General features: G+C 35.0%; 1 protein-coding gene across 13 annotated transcripts in view; it reads left to right on the top strand.

Moving 5' to 3' along the window:
* The window catches only part of NBEA (neurobeachin), a 629692-nt gene that overhangs the window by 532037 nt on the left and 82785 nt on the right, over positions 1–14870 (top strand). For all 13 annotated transcript variants that reach the window (XM_039873014.1, XM_039873019.1, XM_039873011.1 and 10 more), the window contains one exon: positions 6471–6583. In XM_039873014.1, the coding sequence (XP_039728948.1) occupies positions 6471–6583 (113 nt within the window). The remainder of the gene's footprint in view (positions 1–6470; positions 6584–14870) is intronic.

The following is a 14870-nucleotide window of genomic DNA, read 5'->3' as shown; positions in this document are numbered from 1 at the left end:
TAGAATGACAGTTGGAAAAACTTATGAATATAAACATCCTGAGCTGCTGTCCCTGGGTGTAATCCCACTGATACTTCCCTCGCCATCATCCTGAAGTTTGCAGGAGTGCCGGCTTGTCCTGAGCACCTGCATTAAAGATTTGGGTGATGGTTTTATGGAGAAGCTTCACTAAAGCCCGTCAGGGAAGTAATTAGAATTGCCTGTTTTTTTCCAATTTGTGCAGAATACTGTGTATCCATTTATCTCTTCTGTTGGGATACTTTTCAGAGTTCTTTAAGGGTCCTGGAATAAACGACAGAATAAAGATGTCAGACCGTCCAATATCACTTTTACTAGCACAGGTTCCACTAAATTATCATGTTGTCATATAGCATGGTTTCAACAATACAGTTATTGTTCAGTAAATGTTTATGTCAATCAATTGAAACTTAAAATTTATCATTTTTTGACAGGATGTTAGTATTCTTATTGACAAATTTACTGAGTAGATCCAAGCCAAGAAATAGTTGGTTTGTATCTTACCATACTCTTTTTTAAACATTTTTTTAATTATTCCTAATATCAAAATTCAGAAAAAAATATTATTCTTATTATTTCTTTGTTTAGCTTTATTATTCTTGAAACATTTCTTTAATATTAATGTCAACATTCAGAAAAAAATAGTAAATTATTGTTAACATTTATTGAGTAATTACAGTGTTCTAAACATCATTCTAAGTGCTTTATATGTGTTTATTCATTCAGTCCCAACAGTAACCCAAGTTTTAGATTCTGTTCTTGTCCTCGTTTCACACGTGAGGTAATAAGGTACAGAGAAGTTAAGTAACTTCCCAAAGTCAGGCTGCTGGTCAGTGATGGAGTCAGGATTCTAAGGCAGGTTGTTTGGCTTTCGAGCGTCACTCAGCCGCTGTCTGGCCAGCTGCAGGTAGCCATGACGCCATTCAGTGTTCCTGCTCGTCATCAGCTTTACTCTATTAACTGCCTTAAAAACCCAAACGAGTAATGATTTTAAACAATTTCATCAAAAGAAGCTTTCGAAGTTCATTTACAGTCGTGACTTTTGTAGCTACTAGAAGTAGACCTGGAATTACCGTCTCTGAGATAGAACCTGGTACTATTTTCGGCCAGGTGTCGGGTCAGAAGAGCAGACTGTGAGACGTAGATGTGTTTGCAGAGAGTTTCTCGGAGAGTCCCTTTGGGACCAACATCTGTAGGGGAGTGAAGAAAGTAGAAGTGGACAGAAGGCTAAATCAAACCCCAAGGCAGCATAGGTCTCAGCAGATCCCCCAGGGAGCCAGATGCTGGGGTGACGGTCAGCGCTGTCTTGCCTTGCGGTGGGGGCCAGACTTCCTTACCTCCACTCTGCAATCAGTAGGTGGAGGTGCACCTGGGGTGGTGATGGTGGCTACTCCTGAGCACCACCAGCTACAATACCAGCAACGTAGCCGCCACCCCAGCATCCAGGGTCCTGGCGGTTCTCACGATCACCTGGAGGGCTTGCTGAAGCACAGATCACGGGGCCCCATCTCCAGAGACCCTGATTCAGAATTTGCATTTCCAGCAAGGCTCTAGTGATGTTGCTGCCACTGTCCAGGATCCGCACTTGGAGAACCGCTGCATCCACATCCACATTCTTTAAAAGACATATCTAGTAATGACTGTATTGTCTGTAGTGCTCACATCTTCTATAGTATTGTCTGTGTCACACATTTTGGCACTTATGATAGTGTGTCCATAGCATTTTATGTCTGTATCTCATCTTTCCAATGAGATTATGAGGTCACTAAGAAAAAAAAGTTTTGCTCAGTAGATACCCATCGAATTGAACTGAATTAACATTTATGCTTTGTGTTTGCATGCTTTTGTGATCTATTCAGTAGAATTACTGAGTGAGAGATTCTTTCAATTCCCTGGATTAAAGAGAAGAGTTACAGAATTAGAATGTGATTGAGAAGATGAAAACAATCTTCTCTGGCTTCACATTTTAAAACATATAGGTCAATGTGATTTAATAAATTTATGTTTATTAAAAGACGATTTACTGTCTTACACCCCCAGATTTATCTCTTTTTTCTAAACTATTATTTTAACATGAAATGCAAAGTACATTTTATGATACATTCCTTGCTCTTCATTTTTTCGAGGTCTGTCATACTTGACCGATTTTGCTTTTCTCATTTCTAGATGCTTTTAAAAATAAGACTGTGAATCATACGGCAACAGTGTATGAGTATTAATGCATTACTGGTTTTTAGACTCTCATGTGACGTGTATATAAACATAATTGCATTTTACTATATGTATATAATTGCATATTTTACTATATGCATATAAATTTTGCAAAGATACTTTACGTAATAAAAGAAGTTTGTCAAATATTCAGAAAACATGGTTTTTTAAAAGACACCTAAAAGCCCATGAGTGTTTTCATGGCCTTTATTTTGTTCTGTTTATTAACTTAATAAGTACTCATTGTAGAAAATTGGAAATATAGAAAATTATAATTTAAAAAATTAGATCGCTGATAAGCATAGCCATAAATATCAGAGTGAACATTTTGGTGGTTTTTTCTCTTCCTCTTTTTCTGTTTCTGTACGTGGCACATTGTCGGGAACCTGCTACATACATAGGGTCAGATCCTACTTTTCATTAAATATTCTTTAAAATATCCTTTAACTTTTCATAATTTTTAAAACTGTATGAAAGTCTAATTTAGGACTGTGGTATAACTTATTTCACTATTTTGTAACCCATGCGGGTTTTTTTCGTTTTCAAAGAATATTAAGTTTTGGAAAATTATGTAGATGAATTTTAATGATGCCTAGAGTTGGACTAAAAATGTGATTTCAACCTCTAATTCCTAGAGCTGACCTGATTTCTGTTCATTATGTTCTGAAAGGTACAACCTACGCCTCATTTTATACCTTATTAGATACTATGAACAAGATGTTAAAATCTGGCATTCTCGCTTAAAAAAAAACAACACAACAGAATGATTGCTAACATAGCTTCATGTAAATGATCCCGTTAGGTTTGAGAATTTTTAAAAGGTTTTTGAGTTGTTTTTCATATGATCAGCTAATGAATTCAGCACAACTTCCCCAACCCCAACCTTTTTCTCCTGTTTAGCATTTTCCACTTTTTTACTCTGTGATGTACAAGCCCTCCCTGGTTAATTATGTATATATTTAGCTACTGCATGTGTTGGGCTTATTATTGTCATCTAATTAGATGTAACTTGAACTGCTTGCTTCTAGAAAAATCATTAAAAATTCTTTCCTAATGACCTAGAGATGACAAAATGTCTGTAAAGTGTGAAGAAGCAGACAAGCACAGGAATATCGCTCTTAAAGAGTGTTAATCCAGATGCTGCAATCATCTAATTAAACAATATTTTGCTGTCATTAACATTTTCACCAAGGAATTGCAGTTATAATTTCTTTGTCAGCTGTCTCTAGATCACTTTACCTTCAAAACGAAAGTGCCATATAAAAACATTAAATTGGATGGTTTAATTAAAAAGTTTTTTTTTTTTTTAAGTGAAGAAATGTATCCGGTATTTCTGAGATCTCATTTACTGTGCTTCACTTTTATTGTTTGAGTAGATTAGTGTCATAGGCTTGCAATATTTAATATCCATCAGCTAAGATAAATCCTTATAAGCATAGTTAGTAAAAAAAAAAATCTGCACTTATTACCGCTGGAAAAGAAAATACAGAAATACTCTACCAATAATAGCACAAGGTTATTTACTAAATTTAAGTTCTTCTAAAAAAATTTAAAACCAGAACAATTGATAAATAAATACCTAGAAGTGCCAGAACCTAACAGGTATTACTTTGGAATTATTTTACTTCTTTGCTTAATATAGGAAACAGTATTTATTTTTCATTTCATAGCGTTCAGTAAATTAATTAAAGTAATAATGTTAACACACGGCTAAAACTTATGAATGCAAAATCCCAGAGTACCATTTAATCATCCTTTTTTGTTCATGTGGTTTTTAAACATATCAAATTTTTAATTCAAGTCAAAAATAAATACGGAATGCCCATGTTGCAAGGCTTTTATGTAGAAATTTTTATTTTAAAAAGTTCGAATGTGATTATGTAAGTCTATTTATTTATAAAGTTCATTATATTTATTAGAATTAAAAAGGAGCTATAAGCTTTAGTAATTTAAAAATTAAATTTTCCTTAACGGTTATTTTTAAAGAATCTTCCAAAGATTATTAAAAGTAAGTTGCAAAAAAGTATAGGACAGACCAATTGCCATACTCCATGATTATTAGCATCTGTCAGCTTTTACTGTATGTTAAAGATGATGCTTTCTTTTCTTTGTATTTTTTCCAAAAATACCTTTATATCTTTTCCTGCATTAGAATCATTTCTATTAAAAGGCTAGTGTCTTTAAATATGGTCTCTTTTTATGCTATTTGTGTTTATATGTTACATTTAATGTAAACTGGCTTTTTACTTATTTTATTTTGATAGTTTTTCCCTCAGTATATAAGTTATAAAACTTCATCAGAAAATTTAAAAACAATTACGGTATCTAATTTTTAGCTATTGATTGATTTATATAAGTAATATAAATATATCTTTTATAAATATCACCATTATTCTATAAAAATACACTTAGTTACTGGGAGACCTATTTTTCATTAAAATCTATAGATTTTTTAAGTCGAATAGTAACCCAGAAAATGGTAGAGCACTGAATATGCCATGGGCCCAGTTAGAATCCCAGAAATAGCTCTGCCTAGCCAATCTAGACTGTGTATATACCTGTATAGAAAAAGTACTGAGAGTAATCAGTTGTCCTAAGTTCTAACTTTAAAATTTGAGAATCTCACACTGTGTATTTTACAATGACAGTGCTTTAGCAGAACGTTTTCATGTACAGAAGACTTTAGTAAAGGTTCCACATTATTGTTTATTCTCGGTAGTGTTATTCTTCATAGTACACTTACAGACATAGAGCAGGCACACCCATCGGCCGAGCTGTCTAGCTGCAGGCATTGCCTTCCAGTTTAATGTGAAGTTCTCAGTACAACTTCCAGGAAATGCAAAACGGAAGCAACTCTGCTTTCTGTCAGTTACCTACATACGATATACACCTATATCAGTCTGTATTTAAAAGCAGTATGGAGTTTTATTGTCGAATGCAGAGGTTGTTATACTAAATGGTCACCCAACAAATGTTTACTAAATGAATTAATTAATTGGATTTGATGCTTGTAATAATTAGCAGATTTAGTTCTTCCTCAGATTGAGGCTTGTTTTTCCTGTTGCACAGTCACATTCACCAATTGCTCTGAGAGTGGGTATCATTTAATGTCACTCCTTGATGATGAAGAAGACAATGTATGCACATCTGTGTTACTGTTATGCTGTATTAGTGTAAATATCAGGGAAATAGCTACTTTGTATGAATTTGAATGGAAATCTAGAAAGTTACTTATGATTAGATCATAACGCAATTTTACAAAATATAATCTTATTCAACAAAAGTTTTCTTTGGACCCTGTTTCTTTAATAGTGATTCTCTTAATTTCATTGGATTATATTTTATTTCAGTACCAGTTTATGAAGGTGACCCAGTGCTGTGCTTTTCGTAAACTTTCCACATTCCCACTATACTTCAGCATCCTACCTGAAATACTTAAATTATTCTATCAAAAAAAAAAAAAATCCAGCAGCTCTTCACTGAAATGAAACAACATAATACAAAAAAATAAAAATAAAAACAAAAAATTCATGGACTTAAAGGAGTGAAAAATATGTATATGACATTTGCCTCTGTACTTATTCATACTGGCTTCAGAGTACTTCTGTTAACTTGCAAATTCTCTCCATTGATTTTTGTTATAAGCTTAACATAGTATTCTTCATACTGACAATATAACTTCTAGATATACACTCATTACGATAGAAGACTATCACATAACCTACAGCTACGTAGGTCAGCAAGGTGACCTCCTTCATGATCACTTCCAGGGTCCCTGGCAGACAAGGCTCTGCTTCCAACATGGCAGCAGTATCTTCATCATAGTCAGCAGAAGAGAAATGGAACGTGGAGGCAGCCATGTAGCAAGCCGCAGTGGGCCAGGCCTGGAAGTGCACGTCACATCATGTTCTGTAGATTAGAACTAATTTCCGTGGCCACAGCTACTTGTAAGGGAAGCTGAGAAGTGTGGGGTAGCCCACAAGAAAAGAGAAATCAATTATGATAAAGAGCTAGCATCTTAACACAAGCTTGTATTATAAAAAAGTGATCGTAGTTATTAATTATTATTGAGTGAATTTGCTTGAAACATGTTATGAGTGCTTTTGATTAAATAACTACATATTCAACGAACAAAAGAGTTACTTTTCTTCTGAAATTCAATAGTTGCCTTATCTATTATGAGAATAAGAACAATTTCATAAGCAGTCAGTGGGTTATCATTTTCTCTTTTTCTTTTCTAGGACGGACGTATAATGATCTGAACCAATACCCAGTTTTTCCATGGGTTTTAACAAACTATGAATCAGAAGAATTGGACTTGACTCTTCCAGGAAACTTCAGGGATCTATCAAAGGTGAGCTAAATATATAGAAGTCAGTTTTCTTCGTAAGACTGTGTTCTAAAAGCATTTCTACCCGATCGTATGTATTCAGTTAATGTTTAAATGACAGCAAACCTGGTTGTCTTTTGTAATTAGCGTCTTAATTTCATCAGTTCTTAGCATAGGAACTAAGCTGCGAGAAGACAGACTAGCACTAGTATAGGGAAAACGAAATGGATATTTGAGAAAGAGCAGATGTAGGGAGAGGTTGCTCAGATATCCTAGGTTTTAAAGGTCACGGAAAAGAAACCTGAAATTAGTACAAAATGTAATAGCAAATCATTTCTGTGATGCATTCATTAAGTGATAAGGCATGTTGTCTTGACTGTAACACACACGCGTACCACATTGTAAGGGAGCTTAATAGTGCAAAGAATGGAGCACAGCAATTTATCAACGATCTGGTAAGACACGAGAGCGAACGTGTGTCTCCAAAACTGGGAAGAAAAAATGCATAATGGGAGATGAGAATGAAAAACATGTCTTTGGTTAGTTCACAAAAACATGTCTTTGGTTTGTCCAGAGGAAACTTAAGTGGATACTGAACTCCTTGAAGTACAGTGAAGAGCTAGGAACTAAGCCCAAAAAGCTTCTTTATGGGCTAAAATAATCTCAGAGCCAGACCCTAAAGATTATGTACTTTAGCCATATTAAGGCTCCACCCACTCACTCTGAATTTCTCTCTTTTCTGCCATTTTGGTTGTCTGATTGAACGTCCCACAGTCGATTAAAAGGCATGTGTGCATGCATTTGATTTTGGTTGGGGTAGGGTTGAGGAGCTTGTGGCCAGGGGAGCATAAGCCCTGTGAGTCCAGGACACTCATGGCAACCAATTTAAAATTAATCCAGATTGTTTTTCACTCAACATACCTTCTGTCGCCTCTTTTCTCGAGAGCCTTTGAAAACTAGATCTGCCCAAGTTGACGTTCCGTATCCCACTACTTACTAGTTCTGTGAGCTGAAACCACTTTCTCATAGCCCGTTTCCTCATTTGTAATATGACAGTAATAATACTGTCCTACCCCATACAGTTGTAAAGATGAAATAGCGTGTGTGCAAAGACAGTAAGTAACGGTACTTGATACGTGGAGGCCCTTCGTAAATATTAGCTATTATTATTACACATGGAATATTTCTTAGCCTGACTACTCATTTTCACATATTATCTGTCCTTCACTGTCTAATGCTTCTATTTTATGTGAATCTCTTATCAAATCTTAGTTGCTAGCTCATTGCTAATTTTAGTTATGATATTATAGGTAGTAAAGGGACCTAAGAGATCACTTTCCCCAGTATCTTACAGAGTCACACAGCTGGTTAAAAAAAAAAAAAGTCAGCAATTGAATTCCACTTTGGCTGCAAATATAGTAATTTTCCCAGTGTAATTGAACAAAAGCCTTGAACTATTTACCATGTGCAAGTGATTATTCAGACTGGGGTAGATAGAAGCATTATAATTCATGGGGCCTGTCCTCCAGGAGCAAATCTAGTTACAGATGACCTAAATAACAAAACCATTCTCGACAAATTAAATAATAAGTATACCATATTACATAGAGAGAAGTACATGAGGGGTAGTAAAGAGTGGCTAGGAACCAGAACTCTGGAGCCAGACTGCCGATTCGAATCCTAATTCTGCCTTTTACTGGCTTTGGGGCCTTAAGCAAGGGTATTTGATTTCTCTGTGCCTCAGTTTCTTCCCTTGTATAAAAAGGACAATAATATTAGGGTTGTTGTGAGGGTTTCAAGGTTGATAAGTGAAAGAACTTAGAATAGCGCCTGGCATATCAGCATTAGCTAATACTATAGTAAATATAAGATAATATAGTAAATCATTGACATAGGCGGTATACTTTGAATTGTCTTTCAAATAATGATGATAAATATATACTGTTACTTCTGTATTAGAATTAGAACGTTTGAAGGGTATGTATTTTTGACATGACTTGCCAAGGTTGAAGTATAACCTTTGAGTGTAAAACAAAACCAAACTAACTTATCAATGTGAGGATGAAAACTGTTAAACTCGTTCCTTAAACAGAATAATGTTTTATTTAACATTAAGTGAATGGCCATTATGTAACAGATACTATGAAACATATATATAAAATTTAAAGGTACATTCTCAAATAGCATGATACATAATATTAAAACCTCATGACCCGACTACCACTATGGCTATTTTCGAGTATTTTTATGACAGCGAAGAGTGGCCTTTATTTTTGAAATCAACTGGGATATCATGGTGAAAGGAAGCTTATAGACCAAGGTGTCTTTCTTTCCTCCATTTATTTATTCGTTCTTTCAGTAATTCAGTCAACAAACATTTATCACACATTCGCTATGTGTCAGGCACTAAACTAGGTGGAAGCGTGCACAGGAGTTAATAAAACAGACATAGGTGCAGACTTCTTGGAAAGAGTTCAGTCTAAAGCTGAAACAAAACTCGGACAGTTACCAGAAGTCAGTGAAGCCAGCCTTTGTGACAATAGGTTTAATTAGAGAGTGCCCATTCAGCTACTCTAATTATTGGACTCAAATGTTCTTGAAACACTATCCTAACCAAAGAAAATATGGCCTTGATTAACATGGATTATAGAAGATACGTGGTAAAATATTTGCTAGTAATTATAGATTTTTTTTGTCTATGTAAAAAAGATGAGATCAATTAAATCAAGAAATCACTATTTCTGATGTAACTAGAATAGATAAATATTCTTCAAGTTTTTAAACGTTATCTGTTTGACATTCCTTTTGGCATAACTATTCCCTTTGTGACTCACATGTGCCCTCCTAATTGTACATAGTGTTAATAGTTAGAGGAGGTAAACAGACCGAGCCTAAATAAGTTAGGCAACATGAATACTAACGGTTCTTTGGTGCAAACATGGAGTCCTTCATTTCGTGAACATTTGAAACCACGAGCTCTTAAAAGATAGATAGCTTTTTCTTCCAATTCTACTCTTTTCCATGCTTTAGCAATTTGGTCTTTATATTCTGTCGTATTAACATGATAGGAAAATGTTAGCAAATTAAAGCCCCTTGATATCTTAATAAATTACTCTCGCATTGTTTCCATGCTTCATTGAATTTCTTAATAGGAACTTCTTACAAATGGGCTAGAAACCCAAGACTTTCCTGTATAAAAATCATTAATAAACAGGATTTTAATGTGTGAAAATATATCATATTATATGCCTAATGGGAAAATGACATTTGAAGTATAGTAATATAATTGGAAGAAAAAAAACTACTAATGATGCAATATTTTTTAGTGAAGAAATGACCACTAAGGAGCACCTGAAATCCTTGTACTTTTAATTAATATTGCAAATGAAAAATTTTAATAGAGAGTTTGTTACTTTTTAAAAGATCAAGGAAGAATTGGAGCATTTGAATGGTATCATTAACCGGGAACATTCTAAAAGATCTCTAACAACAAGAGAAGTTTTTCCTAAACAAAGATTGGGATTCAAGTAGTAATTCCTAGCAGTAAATAATTCTAGAATTTATTTCAGTAAATAACAAATAATGTTTATATTCTTTACAGAATAAAAAATTAAGATGCTATGAAATGAACAGTCCTACAGAAATTGAAATTTTATTTTTCTTTCTTTATACCCCTACATAACACTGGCTTCATGAAATTCTATGTTATATAAGTTAAGACTTTTGAATGAAAGCTTCAGACAACCCAGCTCAAATTAGCTTGATAATAAAGCAATGATATGGGTTCCTATTGGTTCTTATAACTGAAAAATTCGGAGGAAGGTTTAGTTTTCAGCAAGATTTTCTCAAGTGACGCGGACAATGCCACCGAGTACCTTGCTCTTTCCATCACTCCGTTCTGCCGTCCCAACCGTGGGAATGGCCTCCAGTAACCCCAAGCGCTCCCTTTATTGGCAGAATGGCTGTAACAGTTCCAGACCTCACATCATACTACCCAAAGGAAGAGCACACCTTACCAAGTAGCTCTCACGAAAGACAGAAGAAACCTCTTTCCCAGAAATCCCAGACAATGTCTCCGCCTGCATCACTGGTGCTGCTTCAGAGGGATGGAATATGTTCATTAGAGATGAGCTAAGCCAGTCATTTCCCATGATTGGAGCTCGAGGTAGAGTCAGGATCACCCGAGGCCCTGTCTAAGAAGACTAGGGTGAGAGCTGCCCAGAGGAAAGTTGGATTCTTGTTCCCTAAAGAAAGTGGGTTTGACACTTATATAAAGTGTCAGATAGTGTATCTGAGAATTTCTTCTTTATGATTTATATAATCTAGAGAATAGTAAATAAATTTCAGGTTCGTATACACATAACAATACATAATAGCTTTGTAAGGTGATATTAGGAGGGCTTTATAGCCCCAACTCCCAAGGAATATTCATTGGTTATGAGAGGAAAAAACCAATAGGCAGTAGGTTGATTATTACATACATACAGTTATAATATATGCACATTAAGTGGAGTCAGGATAAATTTACCATAAAGCTAATGAAGCTAAAACTTCAAAGCCCCTCAAATCTCAGGGACTTCTTCTCATACCATGCTCCTAACTTTGTTCATAGTTTTATGTTCATTTTCTTAAAGAGCCCCACCTCCTACAAATTGCTTGTGTGTCGCCAAACCTGGATCTGCCCTCAGTGCAAAGGAAGGAGCTATCTCTTGAGTAAGCCTGGGTGGCTTCATGGAAGAGGCAAATGAGAGGGGTGCATAAGAGTTTTAAACATCCGGGTACACCTGGATATATCTCTTCCCATATCGTATCTGCTCTAGGTCTACAATTCAACTCTTACATGCATATCTTGCATACTCCTCCAAAAGATGTTCAGACGGTATTGACAAAACAATGGTTGTCTACTTTGTTCTTAAACAGCATCTAATATGTAGCAAAAGCATGTTGAAAAAAAATAACAATATTTTTATAAGATCGTGCAGACGAGAACCAAAACTGAGAAGCAAAATAAGTAAAAATAAGGTCTTTGCCCCAGATATATCCCCGGGGCTTTGATGATATGGATGGGGTGACAGTATGAGCTGAGGGTGGCCTCCTGGCTCTTGCCAAGTTCATGCTGCATCCACTTCTGTAGCACTCAGGTAACATTTACATGGGAAGTCGAATCCTTGAGGGGCGGGACATGCTAAATGGAGATGAGTCAAGCCAGACACTTCCTATGGCAGGAGCTCAAGGTAGAGTCAGAATCACACAGCACCCCTATTCTTTTTACTGGATGCTAAGACAGGTTAATTCTAGAATTACCAAACCATTTGTTTTATTTTCTTTGTATCAGTATTAAAATCGAGAGAAAAAAATTGAGAGTTTAGTAAATAGAACATAGAAAGAACATAGGTTTTGTTCAAACGTAGCTGACTCGTGCCATACGATTTTAGGCATGCTTCCTAAGCTCCCCGAACTCATTTTCTCGCCTTTAAAATGAACACGGTAGTATTTACATAAGAGCGTTGTTGGAAGAACAAAATGCACCTAGTGTGATGCCCAGCATGCAGGTGACATTCAATGGCAGGTAACTACAGAGCAAACTTCCATATTTGTCAGCTGAGGGTTCACGATCTTTGGTATGATAAAAATCTAATAAAATATTATTTGATTTAATTTTGTTGTTATAAAAAAGCAATACCTTTTAATAAAATATAAAATTTTTTCATGCAATAAATATTTTTAATCTAAGTTGTCAAATTATCAGAATCTTAAACATCAAAATACTGAAGTTAAATTTTTATTGAAACTTGAGATACACATCTATTTAAAGTGAAATATTTTATTATATTTATAGTATTCTAACTCTTTTCTTAGTCCACGAATTGAACAGTTAAAGAGTACAGGAGTCTGAAAGTTCTTTGTCAGTAAAATTTATTAGACCCTTTTCATTTAATTAGACATCACAGGTTCAAGTATTATTTACTACATATACAGGTTAAAGGTTATATTTATTGTTTGGCATGATGGACAGCAAATGAAACAATCTGTCATTGACTTTTCTTTTCCATATTCAACCAACAGTGGATGTAAAAATTTATTCTCCCATTTTATACAGATTTTTCGTATGGAGATGTGACCTTGTAGTAAAATCTATCTTCAAACATGATATATGCTAGTGCTTTTGTTATTTACATATACTCATATGAACTTTACTCTTAAATTACAGTGGTTACATGACTCTGACAGGAAGCACAGCCTCTGCTCATTAAAGTGTAAATGGAATTTTCCTGTTTCCCAGTCAATGCCCTCTGATAAATGAAATAGTTTCATCACAGAGCCAAGTCCTGCTGATATTGACATGAGCATAAGACATCACATACACACCCATTCACTGAGTGGAAAAAATATATTTTGTTAACCTAGGAGTTGTTGACTGACAGATGATGATAAGCATAACCATTTTCCCAAATTATTATGCTACTTAAAAAAAAGGAAGTGATAATGCCTTGAGGCTTCGAAATGTGATAATGCAAATGGATGCGCTGAAGTGTGAATACTCTCCAACCGTCCACCCTCGATACTGTCAAATGTCTATAAACCAAATAAAAAAGGGTTTACGCTGTTAAGGTGGAAAACGTTCAACTCGGCAAAACAATGCAACTTCCTACAGTTCTTTTTCATCTTAACAATATCTAAAATGAAATTAGTTTTATTTCCTCTGGTGTCTAATCTACCTGATGCTTAAGTTTTAACAACAAAACCTAAAGAATGGGCAAAACTACTAAGCGTGTTAGTAGCTGACTATGATGATATAAAACATTAGAAGATAAAAATGTGAATGTGTGAATTTAATTACATATCACCTGCCAAAAAAACTACTGCCAAATTTGAATTTTTTTCTAAATATATATTGAATGTTGCCTTAACATATAGCCCAGTTTGAAAATTACCTTTGTTAAGCCTGCTTATGTTGCAGTATTGAAGGAAAAGTACTATTTTAAGACAAGGTATTGATTGGCAATATTTGGATACTGTTTTAAACTCACAGAATAACCCTTGCTGAGAGCATAACTTGCAAGGGAGAAGTGCAAAGGGGCATCTATTTCAAAATTGCATTTATCTAAATTAATAATTTTATTCATTCATGTATTCTTTCATTACACAAGCATTAATTGCACACCTACTCTATGCCAGGCATGAGGTAAAAAGACAAGAACTGATTCATACCCTTGAGAGTTTACCGTCATTTTTAGCTCTCCCAGTGGCATACTGTGCTGTTTTTCTTCTAATCGAAAGAAGAATCGAGAAAAGTGCAGACAAGGAAAAAAGTTGATTCACAGACACCATGTTAAATAGAAATAGTGAGGATTTTTTTTTTTTTTTATCTTCACTGTTGTTTCATGGAGATATATAATAGGGTGACAGAGAGTTTTAGGGATTTACACAGAACTCTCAAACTGGTCCTGTGTTCTGTCTGCTTATGTGGCATGCCCGCTTAGCCTCTCTTGTTGTCCCTTCCCATTTAGCCAACTGTCCTACCCTTTCAGAGAGAGAGAGAGGGGGAAGAAAATAGTAGCGTCTGTCTTGCTTTGAAAAATTTAAGCTGTTAAAGAAGGAGCTGGAAACAACAGGAGCACTGTCTAGTGTGTGCTCTGAGGAGAATGCTACCTGTAGAAGGTAAAAGCCTGCTCTTTGCGCTTCTGTTTGACCAGCCATATGTCACATCTAAGGTGTAGCATCATCGCGGCAAAACTAGGCCACAGGCAGGTAGTTCCCTTTAACCTTGCTTTCTAGCTGAAATAGAATATTAAATAGAGATGATCTTGAAACTAATTTATAGGCTCGTCATTATCCTACTACTTAGTGCTTAGAAAGGTTTTAGAACTGACACATGAATATGTAAGATATTTTACTTTACCTCCATTGCTTTTTTTATGTAAAAATGGTTACTTTTCACTAAAATATTTAAAACTAATTTTCTTAGGAAATATTCTGGAATAATGATAACAATAACAACCAACATTTGACATGCACTTATTATATGACAGGCACTGTGTTACGCATCTGATATTGATTTTCTCATTTTACCTTTATAACTCTATGAAGAAGTAATGGCTCTTGTTATATCAATTGCATTTCCTTTCATTTGTTACGCATTTCCCTCTAACAAGTAAGTAGAATATATTTTTTTAAATGGTTTTTAGAAGCCTAGTGATTAATTTACCCCATAGCTGCCCTCCACCTTTCCTCTCTGCCCTGCGCTGTGCACAGTCTTGTCGGATATCAGCAGAAGAGGCAAAAGAAATAAATGCATTGAGTGAGTCAT

This window comes from Pteropus medius, unplaced genomic scaffold (genome assembly GCF_902729225.1).
Source record: "Pteropus medius unplaced genomic scaffold, Ma_sr-lr_union100, whole genome shotgun sequence".
NCBI lineage: Eukaryota > Metazoa > Chordata > Mammalia > Chiroptera > Pteropodidae > Pteropus > Pteropus medius.
This window is presented reverse-complemented; position numbering and strand designations above follow the sequence as displayed.